Source organism: Copadichromis virginalis, linkage group LG10 (assembly GCF_057382275.1).
Source record: "Copadichromis virginalis isolate Kocher_CV1m ecotype Utaka linkage group LG10, C_Virginalis_male_GT1.1, whole genome shotgun sequence".
Lineage (NCBI taxonomy): Eukaryota > Metazoa > Chordata > Actinopteri > Cichliformes > Cichlidae > Copadichromis > Copadichromis virginalis.
Genome location: NC_140627.1, coordinates 9,008,738 through 9,022,721, shown reverse-complemented (window position 1 = coordinate 9,022,721; position 13,984 = coordinate 9,008,738). Strand labels below are relative to the sequence as shown.

The 13,984-nt window shown below is 40.8% G+C and overlaps 1 protein-coding gene across 3 annotated transcripts; it reads left to right on the top strand.

Annotated features, from left to right (window-relative positions):
* The first annotated feature begins 79 nt into the window (after positions 1-79).
* Positions 80-12,255, top strand: shpk (sedoheptulokinase). 3 transcript variants are annotated; one of them, XM_085469678.1, is made up of 7 exons: positions 80-439; positions 519-660; positions 4,776-4,950; positions 5,042-5,119; positions 5,360-5,535; positions 8,687-8,887; positions 10,268-12,255. In XM_085469678.1, the coding sequence occupies exons 1-7, from the start codon at positions 302-304 to the stop codon at positions 10,660-10,662; spliced, it is 1,305 nt and encodes a 434-aa protein (XP_085325804.1). In that variant the 5' UTR covers positions 80-301; the 3' UTR covers positions 10,663-12,255. The 3 variants fall into 3 exon arrangements, with proteins under 3 accessions (XP_085325804.1, XP_085325803.1, XP_085325806.1); XM_085469677.1 differs by having other exon boundaries at positions 5,042-5,194; XM_085469680.1 differs by lacking the exons at positions 80-439; positions 519-660 and adding an exon at positions 2,027-2,208 and having other exon boundaries at positions 5,042-5,194.
* Positions 12,256-13,984: the final 1,729 nt, after the last annotated feature.

Sequence of the window (13,984 nt, the reverse complement as noted above, 5' to 3'; positions counted from 1 at the left end):
CAGCCTCAGGAGGAGCCGATTTGGTGCATTCCTTGACAGTAAAACAGTAGGAAATTGATCTACCCTGAATAACGTTTAAGCAGGGAAGCTACCTTTGAATTTGTATTGAAGGAGACACTATGTTACATCAAAATGTAAATTCGTTATTTCACATTTTTGGCTAAAACAGCAGTTTTATAACAGCAAATTTAATCTAAGTAGCAAAGAAGCTCTAAACTCCTTTAATCACATGAATGCAGCAGTGAGGACTTTTGCATTTCGGTATGAAAAAAGCTCAAGGTACACATCGTAAACATCAGTCATGTCTAACTTTATCCTGGGTTTGGACGTGGGTACCTCTTCAGTAAAAGCCGTTTTATTAGACAGAGGATGTAGAGCTATAGCTGCCAGTCAGTCTTTACCGACTGTTTCTGATTTAGCCGACGATAGCGGGATAAAGGTGAGTGCGTTCACTTGTCCCGCAATTTTAACTACAGCTCAGTAATCTAAACACCTCTGTGTGATTGTGTGTAACGCAGGCGAAAGAGCAGGACACGGGTCGGATCATAGACACTCTGGACCGGTGCATTGGCCTCCTGCCCAGAGACAAACTGCAGCATGTGTGCTGCATCGGGCTGACCGGACAGATGCACGGAGTTTTATTCTGGAAACCAAAAAGCGGTAAAGTTATTCTGCGCGCGGGCTGTGGCATTTCATCGTCAGTGTGGTAACTTGTGTAACAACGGCTCTATGATTGGGGATTGTTTCTGATTTTCTTTTCACGGGAAATGAGAAAAACATGATCAAAAACAAAATCAGGTGTCAAAGGAAAGATTAGACATGATTTTCAGGCTCACGTGCAGCCCTGTGCCAAATACAGATGACACTGCGCAAGAGCCAAAATAGTCTTTGTTTGGCAAAGTGACGAAACAAGTACTTCGGCTCTTTACTCAAGTAAAAGTCATAATACCAATTAAGAAATGAGTCAAACGATTTCGCACTACATTCAGGAGCTATTTCAGAATTAGAGACATTACTTTGACAGTGCTTTGACTTTTATAATACCACATAACACAGGTTCTGTTTTTTTCATTGTCTACCTCTTTCCTGGGACCCAGATGTGGTAGGGTCAAAGAGTGAAGGTAGAACATGGATAGATTTTAAGATCTACAAATTAATAAGTAACTAAAACATTATCATGAATGTAATGAAGTGCAGTCCTCACTTACATCTCACCATTGATCCTATCTATGCCCTGATCCAATGGCATGAAGCAATGTGTGATTAACAGTGCTCCAGTCTAATGGTAAATTGTGAGTGGGGAGTAGTTGATCATGTTTTAGGACCTTTACCACCCAATGTCCCTTCTCTGAACACAACCATCAGGGATTCAGGAAACATACTGTGTGTATCAGTGTAATCTTAATTCTTGTATCTTGGATACATTCATTTAGGTGGAGGATGGAAACATTTGTGTAAAGATGGATGAATTATACCAGGATCATCACAGATTAGGTACTGAAGTGATGCAAATCTTAGATAGATTGGAGAGAATTTTTCTTAGGGTGTTTACAGCCACACATTTGGACACTTATACAGCTTACACTAGGACACACTGGAAACATGTATACCTCCTGCAAAGCTTTCTTGACTTACCATGTAATCACCATTTAAAAGTCCTATAGTTTTCTGACTATCGCGCTGTTTATCAATAGAATATTTTCATTTATTTTCACTAAGTAATTATTTTCTCACTTGTCAATCTGATCTCTTCCCAAGATATTTTAATCTTTCCACACTGCCAAACACTCTGGAACCCCTTTTTTTTTTTAGCATCTGTGTATTCAGTATCAGGGTTCGTAAGGGTGATTGCTTACATTTCAGATGTGGTGCTTAAAAGTGCTTGAAAGTGTAACTGTATTTCATTCACCACAAATAACTATCTAATTGATTTATTTATTTATTTTTATCAGATAGAGAAATAAAATGAGTCGCAAAATGTAAAAGCAAAATTTCTCTGCCTGGGCTGCCTTGCACCTCTGTGGCTGTCTGTTTCAATATGTGACCCGCCTCTCCCCCTAACTGTCGGGATGAGCACGCTAACATACCTGCAGTTATAAAGTTCTTAAACAAAAACAAAAACAAAAAACATACCTGCAGTTGCTGTTTTAATGAGTGTTTGATGGAAAACGACAATGGCGGAGTTTGCGCTCTCCAGTCGCATGATAGGTGAGTCCTAGTGAATAATTTTCCAGTACGTTACACATGCTAATTTTTAAAATTATGATTATTATTTTGCTAGCTATCAAACTCGCTGGAGAAATGATTGAAATGCAATGAGTGTGATGCAATACGGCAGCGCTATTATACAGTTAGTTATGGCATTAAGATTTATGGAATATGCTGTGAACTTAGCTAACATTACTTAGCAGTAGCAGTAATATGTGTTACTTTACTCATGTGAAAGCTTTAAACTAGGGCTGGGCGATATGGCCTAAAATTCATATCGTGGTATAATTTGAAGCATGTGCGGTAACGATATATATCGCGATATATTCTTTTCTTCTGTATAACGTATTTTCCACTCTATAAGGCACACTTAAAATCCTTTAATTTTCTCATAAATCGAGAGTGTGCCTTATATATGAATTCTGGATTGTCAGAGCATTACGGCTGCCATAGTGAGGAGCTTCGCGGAGTAATCTGTGTCCAAAACCTCATCCCCTTCAGGTCCCAAAGTCAAACCAACACTAAGAGTTAAAAACGGTCTAAACTCTTTCATCTTTAATAAAATCATCAGCGTTGCTGCTTTATCAGGTGTAACAATTAAGTTTAACATCCATGCATCCATAAAAACAGAATTTATTAAATTTAATGGAGTTAGAAGTTAACAGGAAGTTAGCTCGCTAGTTTCCACCTAAACATGACATACCATATTCTGACTGAGAGATTTTTGAAACTAATTAAAACGTACAGCTCTGCTACCACTTTCAACATAAATGAAGACAGAAAACTAAACAGCAGTGGTGTTTGCAGAGTTACTGAAGTTGGACTACCTGGTATATAATGTTGTGCTATGTGATTGCTAGCGACACAGCTATGTTAGCATAACATTAGCACAGTGAAGCTGGAGGATGAACAATATGGGAATAGAACAGCTGCGAGAGAATTCAACATTAATGAATCAAGGTTACGGAAGTGGAGGAAGCGCAGTTTTTGGCTTTCCCCATGTTTCAAAAATGTTTCATCTCTTTGCTATGACTGTCGCCCGGCATAATTTGCAGATGATAATGGTTGTAGCAGCTGCGATGCTTTCGACCAAAACAGGCGCAGCTTGATGACATCATCAACATGCGCTATCGTGATATTCAAAATCTCTATCGTTGGCCAAATTTATATCGTTTCTATCGTATATCGTTTATATCGCCCACCCCTACTTTAAACATTTAGCCAGTTACATAACTAGCCAACTTAAGGCTTTCTGATTAACCCTCTAGGGTTGACGGACTGAGTGTTAGTTTCAATTCTAAATAAAACAGTGGTGTTTACAGCGGGAAGAAACTGTAAAAACGGCGTTTTCTACGGACAGCGGTAGCAAACACTCTCTGCTTGGGAGTGAAAAAAAAGAAAAAGTGGAAAAAAATGCCATGTCGACCAATCAAAAATTATGTGGCATTTGGTTGTTTAGGAAGAGGGCGAAGTTTTAGGAGTGACACCGGCGAGAGTGAGCGAGTGAGTTTTGATACATGATAGATTTGTGATGTTTACTGTGTTTGGACTCAAGTTAGTGTGTTGTCTTGTGTAGTTAATGTGTAGTGTAGTCGTTGTTTTGTTTTGTGTGTCACTTCTACTAGTGAATGTCATAGTTGCTGCAAAAAAAGCCACCAAAGGCAGATGTAAACGCTGTCTCCACATGGAAAACAGGAGTGACACACCTTCTGTCATACCTGCAGGATTTATCCCTGTGCTGTTCTCCTCTGTCTTATAGTGGACACAAACTATTTTTGGAGTTGCATATATAATTTGTGTGTCTTCTTATTTGATGCAGAACACCTCATTGTTCTCTAAATAGTTTTAAATGGTTATATAAAAAACGTCTGAGCCTTGGCTGCATTTTTAGATAAATAGTACCATATAACTTTGTTGTTTGCAAAACTTGTGCATATTTTCAAAAAATGTACAATTTCTATTTGCATTTCAAGTTATGAAAATGATTCGTAAAACATGTTTGTGTTTTTTACAGTCAAAAATATAACTTTTTTCTACTCATATTTTAAATTTTGTCTGAATTTAGATCAGTTGTGCTTATACAGTATGTCAAAATGTGAAAATAACAGAATTGGCAAGATAAACAGTTTTTAAAGGTGAAATATAGAGGACAAATTAAAAGTAGTCAAAAAACAACCAGTTATACCCTGAACCCCAGAGGGTTAAAGGCTAAAAGCAAAGTTGTCACCAAGTACTTTTTATATTTGTGTGTATTGTTGCAGCTTTTTTAAGTATTAACTTGGTGCCTTTGGGTGAAATAATGGTAATATGAGGGACCGATCCATATGGTCACAAAGAATAGCGACAGATACGTATAGAGTATCTGTATAGAGTGGTATCTAAAATAAGCATGCAGTTTAGTTTGACTAATGTTTAAGTGGATCCAGAGGCTTTAGAACAACATTGATTGATAATAGGACAGGGCAAAGGACAGAGTCTTTCAAGAACACAGCAGTCAACATAACAACTCAAACAAGGGTTGTATTAAAGTTGTAAGCACTCAGTTGACTGTCTTTTGCACCACCCAGGTTGCGTCTGGTCCAATAGTGATTCCTTAACAGCCAAAGACACCAGTCAGCTGATCACCTGGCAAGATGGACGTTGCAGCAATGACTTCCTCACCTCTCTTCCCAGACCAGACTCTCATCTCAGCGTCGCCACGGGGTTTGGCTGTGCAACAATCTTCTGGTACATGAAACACAAGTAAGCTCACATCTTTAAAAATAAATACATTATAAATAAATACATTTTGCAATTGGGATACAAAAGCTGAAGCTGTGTGGTTTTGCCGCAGACCCAAATTCCTTGAGGACTTTACGGTTGCAGGTACTATCCAGGACTATGTGGTGTCCATGCTGTGCGGTTTGGACAGGTGTGTGATGACACCCCAGAATGCAGCCAGCTGGGGCTTCTTCAACACGTCATCCAATCAGTGGAACGAAAACATGTTTGTATAGTGTTGAACGTCCTTCCTTTTTACAACACTTTACTAGATGCACCTACTGCATGAAAACTGTTGTGCATGTTTGGTTTGCAGCCTCATTTACCTAACACTTTTTGCATCAGTGCAAGCATACGTAACAAGCACTGTATGTGTGTGTGTGTCCTCTAGTCTGAAGGGTGCTGGCTTCCCTTTGCACCTGCTTCCTAAGTGTGTGCCATCTGGTAGCTTGGCAGGAAAGACCTGCTCTCAGTGGCACGGCATCCCTGCTGGCACGCCAGTAGGGGCCGCGCTAGGAGACTTCCAGTGCTCCGTCTACTCCTGCATGAGCGAACGGACAGATGCAGGTGAAACAGGATATCCATTTATCTCTCTTAATGAACTAAATGCACAATGTTCTCACAGTTGATTGTGGATCTGCATTTATAAGTTAATTCAGATTCGGATAACTTTAATAATCCCAAAAGGGGAATTTGTTTACAGCTTAGCTGAATCACAAACCACACTATTGCCTATTGTAGCCAACATTTACATGGAGGAAGTCGAATGTAAGGCTCTTGGCTCTTTTAAAGGGAGAGTACCCAGCCACTGGTACAGATATGTAGACGACACCTGGGTCAAAATTAAAACACAAGAAGTGGAATCCTTCACTGCGCACATTATCGCTGTGGATAAAAACATCAAGTTCACCAGGGAAGACACAAAGGACAACTGTTTGCCTTTCCTGGACTGCGCTGTGCACATTGAAGAGAATGGCAACCTCAACATTGAAGTTTACCGGAAGCCCACACACACAGACCAGTACCTCCTCTTTGACTCCCATCACCCTCTGGAACACAAACTTGGGGTAATCTGGACCCTACACCACCGGGCAGAACATGTTCCCTCTAAGCCTGAAGGAAAAAAGAAGGAACACACACATGTAAAGGAAGCACTTAAAACATATGGTTATCCTAATTGGCTGCTTATAAAGTCAGCAAAGATGCACAGAAAAGAAGATCAGACACCAGCGAGGGAGGATAAGAAAGACAGATGCAACAACATTTTCATCTCCTATGTAGCCGGTGTATCAGAGAAACTCAGGAGGCTCTTCTCCAAGCACGACATCCCGGTGTACTTCAGACCCAGCAACACACTCAGACAAAAACTGGTTCACCCGAAAGACAAAACTCCTAAACACAAACTTAACAATGTGGTGTGTGCTGTACAGTGCAGCGAGGAATGCCCAGACCTCTACATCGGAGAGACCAAACAGCCAAGCGCATGGCACAACATAGAAGAGCCACCTCCACGGGACAAGACTCAGCTGTCCATCTGCATCTAAAGGACAAATGTCACTCTTTCGAGGGTGCAAATATTCCCATTTTGGGCAGAGAAGACAGATGGTTTGAAAGAGGAGTGAAAGAAGCCATTTACGTCCACTGTGAGCGACCATCTTTGAACAGAGGTGGTGGTTTACGACACCAACTGTCTGCCATCTATAATCCAGTTTTGAGATCCCTTCCCAGACGCCTTAACGTCCACTCACATCCTGGGCCATCTGACCTCAGGAAATTGCATGATAAGGTGGGGCCAGGTTTCACAATGAGCTCACCCGAAACCTTGGCTGATTGTAACTAGAGCTGGGCGATAGAACGATAACGATATTTATCGCGATATAACTTTTACTCGATAGAGAAATTAAACTATCGCGATAGACCTCGCCGCTCTTATCCTCTTTAAAAAAAAAAAAAAAAAAAAAAAAAAAGGTCAGCCAATCCAAATTAAGTAGCGCAGAGCCGAACCAATCACAGCCGCAGCGTCACGTCGCGTGACTTGTTACGTACAGCACAACTGCCAGGCCGCACATGTGTTTGGGAAGCAGCCAGCCACCGTACCGCCCGGGTAGTGGAGGAAATGAGTGTGCCGACTAGAAAAATCAACCGAGCGTGACCGAAGGTTACCGAAGAGAAAACAGATGATGGTTCCAATGCCGGAGAGATTGTCGAACGGAAGAGCCATAGAAGTTCCGTAGTGTGAAGGTATTTCGGCTATTTCAAGTCTGACAAAAAACAGAGTAGCGTGCACTGTAAATTGTGCCGAAAGCAAGTCCGGAAATACAATAAACTGGTGCATGCGTCACACTGTGCGCCACGTTATTGTTTCGATGAAATGAATTTCTACAATACTGTTACTGTTAATTCTACTCTCTGCAGTGTTTAAATGCTTACATATACACACAGTTACTGTCCGTCCACACATACGACTCGGTTCTGCTTCTATGCCCCAGCTTTGTTTACTTTTTCCCACCGAGGCTTGTAGACTTCTGATTGGCCAACATTTCTGCACGGTTAGGAATCTAGCTCCACCTGCTGCTTTGGCATGTTCATAGCAGCGTTTTCCTTCATTTCTGCCTTTATGTGTGGACGGGATTATTTTTTAAAACGGAAACGGAAAATCTCCGTTTTCAAAAATACCCGTGTACGTGTGGACGTAGCCTCAGTCTCTGACTGGAAGCGCTAATTCGTCATTCGGCTTTTGTCAGACTAAAGTAACTGTTAAAACTGTTTGAAAAGCTAAGCTATACAACAAGGAGAGATCGAGAATTTCTTTTTAGTTCTCAGTTTATTTGATATTGACAAAAGTTAGTCAGTTTTGTCTGTTCTTCTGTAAAACAAACTAAGATTTATTTTTAGAATTAATATTTTGTTTCTAAGTGGAATTGACAATTTAGTCTGTTTCGTTTGTTCTATTTTGAAACTTAAACGCTTTAGCGGCTGCCTTTTGTGTAGTTTGCAATATTTGCCTTTATTTATCTGAAAAAGTCTCATGTTCCTTAAGTACATCTACCCTGTTGAACTTCATCCATCCATTCACATCCGCTTAATGGATGAACTTATTATGGGAAATAAATATTTAAATAAAAACAAGCTGCTGATTATTTCACATTTTACTTGTGAGCAATGGCACATTTAAATCTTACAAATATAGTTATTTGGCTTATATCGTGATAGATATCGTTATCGCCTGAAATGAAAAAAACATATCGTGATATGAAAAAATCTTATATCGCCCAGCTCTAGTTGTAAAGCACACCCGCTTTCACACCTTGGCTCATGTGATTAGGTAGAGGATCATCAGGGGGTCCTTTGTCCCTCTTTGGGGGGAAACTCCCACTGGGTTTAAATCTGGGGCTCTCCACCATTTGACTCTTAGAACTGAAGAAGCTTCTTGGATAAGAGGTGAAACGTCTTCAAGCAACTCAAAGAAGTCCAGACGCTTTTCTTTCCAAGCTCCTTAGACTACGATGACCTGGATGACTGAGAACCTTCACAGACACAAACCACACTGTTGCATGTCAAGTGAGAGATCAACAAACAATAAGGTTGAGGAAAAAAATCCAATATAAAACTTATTGTAGCTGACTTAGGGGTTTATATTTCAGGACAAACACATCACTAACCATCACAGCTAATTCTCTTTAGCTGACAGTTTCTTTCTTTTTTTCAAATTTCCCAGTCCTTAACATAAGCACTTCAGCCCAGCTGACCTACGCCATGCCAGCTGACTTCAAACCTCCAGATTCTCTTCAGCCTGCCTCGTCCATCTCCTACTTCCCTTACTTTGAGTCCACATACTTGGCTGTTGCAGCATCGCTCAATGGCGGGAATGTGTTGGCAAGTTTTGTGGAGATGCTGACTTCCTGGATGAGAGAGCTTGGTTTGTATTCTTCTTCTATTTTCTAGACCTTAATCCATCGTCATCCCTCTCAGGAAAACCAAACAGTGCAGGCTGACTTGCAGATGGACACAGACACTGTGATTCCACACATTAGTTTTATTTTTTAATCATGATTATTACAAAAGGCTTAAAAAAGTAGAATAGCTTAGTAAAGTCAAGTACAATATAACGAAACAAATTATTTCAACAGTTTCATATTCATAAGGTGACAACTTCTCTAAAAATCCTACCCCCTCTTTACTCTAAAACGGATTAAAATGTAAAATCGCGCATCACATTGTGTATTGATAAGATTTGTGAGACCAAAAACCTCAATAAGAAAATGTTTACTGACACTTTGCATAAACCGGCGGATACCAATATTCAGGGTTGAAAAAGCTGTATTTTGGCCATTTCTTTTCTCTTTTCAGGCACAAATCATAAACAGACTTCCCTAACGTTTGTTATGCGTAGTTATTTATGTAATTATTTAACCTAACTGCTCGGATTAGCTGGATGTTGTGTTTGTGGCTTTCCAAAGAAGTGTGTTGCCAACAACAAGAGCTCCCACTGGTGGGAAAACTATGTAATTTCAAAACTCAAGACATGGTTGAAGGATGTTTCTTCTGTCTCTTCTTTAGTTTTTAAATTTTTTTTATTCATCAGCAGTTATAATATTGATACAGATAGATCAGCAAATAGCTAATGCCAGCTGACATTGTTGATTAATCCTAGTCTTAGTCGTACAAGTGAGCAGCAGGACGTGTTATCATATACTTTTTTTTACAACTGTTTCAACCAGATGGACCGCTCCCTGTTGGCCATTAGGAAAAATGTAGTTTTAAGGTATATCTTCATTATCTTCACATTTCACACTTGATGATTATGCTGTGCCCATCATTTATATACAGTCTTTACATAAAACCTATAACTAAAGGGAATGGCACTATAGACACCAGGTTTAAAACTGTGGTATATTCTGATATACAGAAAGTTTTATCTGCTGCTTAATCAGGGTTTATGTGAGCTCATTTGGAAAGATCCATGTACACCTCACAGGCTCATATACTTAACATATTCATAGAGATGATAAATGACACCTCTCTAAACTCGTTACTGGAGATGCAAGAACCAAAATACATCCCAGCTTTATTCAGAAACGTTGGCAAACAGTTCTAGGGAAAGGTTATACTTGCAGATCAACAATCAAAGCTGCTTAAAGATGAAAGCAAAGACCAGAGACGGCGCAGAGATTAGAGAAAACTGACATTAAATGAATAATTAATCATGAATGCAATAAACAAAATAACAACTGTAGAACAGTTAAACTAAAGTCTGCACAGATAGATGACACTAAAATGCCCCCCCCAATCTCCACAGGTGCAGAGCTGAGTGACTCGTGCTTATACGAAAAGCTGATTCATTGTGCCCTGAACCAGGAAACCAGCAACCTGAGGGTGAGTCCTACTATCTTGGGAGAGAGACATGACCCTCTCTGCCTGGGCCACGTGACTGGCATCTCCACCTCCAATCTCTCCCTGGGTCATGTGATCAGGGCTCTCTGCCATGGAGTCCTGGACAACGTCACCTCGATGATGCCCGTAGAGCATCTGCAGCAGGCGGGGGTCCGCAGGATTGTGGGCAGTGGGAGCGCACTCACTCGGAACGAAGTGCTAAGACAGGAAGTGGAGAAGGCGTTCCCTCTGCAGGTGGTATACGGACAGAACGCAGACTCTGCTTTGGGCGTGGCAATGATTCTCTGTGACCGCCTTTGAATTGGAATCGCTATCCAGTTCTGTCTGTTTACATGACTGAGAATTTTGCACATCAACTAAAGCTGACCCTAACAAATCTTACACAGCTCATTTTTATTTTGAATCTTAAAGAAAAGGCTGTGTTTGACAGGATAGAGATCCAATGTTAGCAATTTTATAGGACCAAAAGATAGAAGATGTTCGTGAAAGCTCAAAGATTTTACTGTGACTGAACAGCTCTCATCAATATACTGGGCATTTCTGATATTTGGGGTTGGATTTTGTTACAGTGTAAGTCACAATCAAAGGACGGCATCTTTTTCCTAGACCTAGCTGCTCTTCATTCCTCAGGAAAAAAGTCAGGCCTCTGTCACTTAGCTTTACAGCTGCTTAATGCAGCACCAGACAGATGCATTAAATGATAGAGGCAACAAATTCAAACTTGTTAACTGTAGGTGTCTGAAATTAAATAATGACATGGAGAGAAATCACAGTGAGTTGGAATGCTTTAAAGCTTCTGCATGATTTATGTTCCCTGAGATGAAGATACAATCAACATGTCAACACTGAAGCAGAAAACAGCATGTTGAGGTGCCTTCATTTTAGGTGTCTGGGACAGATTCATTTGTAGTTTCCTGTGGGATGGGTGTTTCCTTTTCAGCTGCCTGATTGAAACAGGTCGAATCTTTGTGTGTTTGTGGGTTAAGTATTTCAAAACACTGATTGATCAGAATTCAGTCTGATCATGAAGCGCAGATTACCAGGGTGATCCACGCTTGGTTTAGAATCAACCAGTGTCATAATAGCAGGAATCCAATGGAATGGTTTCATTTTTAGCACCTTTTTTCATTCTTGAGAATGATGAGAGACTTGAGTGTTTGTTTCAGTGTAGACTCTCACAGTGCCCGTCAACTCCCACTGAGCCTTATTTTTCTTTTTTAATCGCACTGTCACAGCTTGGCTCACAGGCTCAAAACGGAGGTAGTAACTAGTAATGAATCTTTTAACTAATTGGGCCCAAGTGTAGCTCATGCAGCCAGTTACTTCTACAAGTAACAGCACTATAACCATAGCAGAGACACCTAGTGGCTGGGGGTTGTCACACTCTTCCTGGACACCAGCTGAATCCAAATCATTGCTTTCCCCTCCATTTACACTACTGCATATAAAAGTTTTACTCAGTTACAATGTCTCATTTTCAACCACACTCTGTTGTATCATGTTCACCAAGTTTACTGCAACAGCCTCCCCAGTCAGTGCTAACTCCACTCTCTAACTCAGGAAACCTGGTGCTTGGAATAGGCACTTGAACAGTAGGCTGGAAAAAATGAAGGAGCTGGAAAGCTACCAGAAAACTGAGTATAGTCTCAAGAATAAGTTGCTCTTGACAAAGCACCACAAAACATCAAATCACTGGGTGCTGGTTTATCTCAGTTGGATGAGCAGGCAACCATATGGCGTGTGGCTGAGAGTGGCCTGGCCAGGTTCGAATTTGACCTGCAGCTCTTTGCCACATTTCTCTCTCTCTTTTTCCCATCAATCTTCACTGCATCTGTCTAATAAAGCAAAAAAAAAAAAGTATATACATATATATACAAAAACCCCATAAGATCCCTGATGTGATGGATGTCTGAGCCATATGATTGCAAAAACAAAAAAGCCAGTGCATTTGGACAACAGAATGAGTGCAGGAAATTGAATGAGTGATAAAGACTGATGTGTCACTTGCTCCGTTAGGGGAACTTGCTAGGAACTGTTCAGTACATCAAGTTTACTGACAAACTGAGCTGAACCCACCCTGTTCACGCAGTCTTCCATCCATGGTAGAGGATAAGCATCTGGTTTAGTCAACCCACTTTTCAGTGATTGGTACAGAACCCGGGAGTTGTTGGCTGTATCCACCAACAAACAGGGAGAAGCCCAGCTTGAAGATGAAGGTTCACAATACTATAATTGAACATATACTGAATTTCCTTCTCCATCACCTTCTCTTTTCTTTCCCAGAAAGTCTTAAAACGCCAGTGAATCAGTTGTGCGTCACCCACATCAATACCATGCTCTGTTAGGTGTGTTTGAGTCTGACAAACGAATAATCATTCATGATGACAGACGTGAACGGGCTTCCAATTTACAGAGGGTCCTTCCTCGGCAGGCTTTCACTGGATGGGTTTACCCCATCACCCTCATGTGCCAGTGAATCCATGCTTCCCACTGTGCTGTGGTATGTCTTCCCCAGTTTTACAGGGCTGGGACACCCTGATGTAATGGGGTTTAAGCAGATTAATATGACAAAAATGAATTTAAAAAACAAATAGTTCTACTCTGAACTTGAATGGCAAAGGGACCATAAAGTGCCCTGAAATGAGACACCACCAAATGGCATCAGAGCTAAAACCTGCTCACCTGGACTGAACTGCTGCAGTTTGGCTTTTGGATAATTAAGATGCTTCATTTCTATAATCCAGAACCGGATTCACTATCTCAATGGGGTTCAGGCTGTACCACAGAATCCCGAAGCAAACCGTGTGACCAAATACCATCTCATTTAGACTAAACCCAGTAATGAGTTGAATTACATCCCTGGCAGCCAGCAACAAACAGCCATGGGTCTTTCCCAAACCTGGCCTAATTCACATTACCCCCACAGCAGTGTTTTCAAAGTTTGATGGAACCAATAAAGTGGCTCTGAATGTGATTATGCCTTACTCAGACTCGTTTCAAAATTTGAGTAAACAGATGTGATGAAAAGTTTGAGGGCTGAACAATCTGTATCACCTTTATGATAATTGTGGCGGGAACGTAAGCGCTGAAACCCTTGAGCCTAGTGAAGCAGCTAGAACCGTCAATGACACCTGCAACCTTGGATGTGCCTCCAAGACAACCTTTTTTGACAAAACACTAAAAAAAACCCTCCCCAACAGACCAGAGAGAATCCACATTCCATCAGGGACAGAACAGCAGCTGCACCTTATACAGACTTAAACACACCAGGCACAGGCCCAGCCAAGCTCAAAGCCACATGAATCACAAGCCGAGGACAGCTCAGTGACCATAACTTTCAGCAAAACAGTAACATAACTTTTTATTTAATACATGTCAGAATCTCCCAAAGCCAGATTGCTCTGGTCTTTATAAGACTTTATAAGCTACAGTAACAAAGCACCTACTGCCTTGGGGGGGGGGTCATCGCAGTATCCTTTAACTGACCTGTAAGAGCCATGGGAAATCTTCTTTCTGATGTTTACTGCTCTTTATTCACCTCTTCTGACATTCAACCTTAATTTGACCTTTAACTTAGTATATGTTCTACTCAAAAAGTTCATGGATGTCCTTTGTTTGTTTT

Bases quoted from the DNA above. Each gene is read 5' to 3' on its own strand.
- shpk (XM_085469677.1), top strand. From the start codon at position 302: ATGTCTAACTTTATCCTGGGTTTGGACGTGGGTACCTCTTCAGTAAAA. The intron at 4,951-5,041 runs GTAAGCTCACAT...GTTTTGCCGCAG, and splicing joins TTCTGGTACATGAAACACAA to ACCCAAATTCCTTGAGGACT. The intron at 5,195-5,359 runs GTTTGTATAGTG...TGTGTCCTCTAG, and splicing joins AATCAGTGGAACGAAAACAT to TCTGAAGGGTGCTGGCTTCC.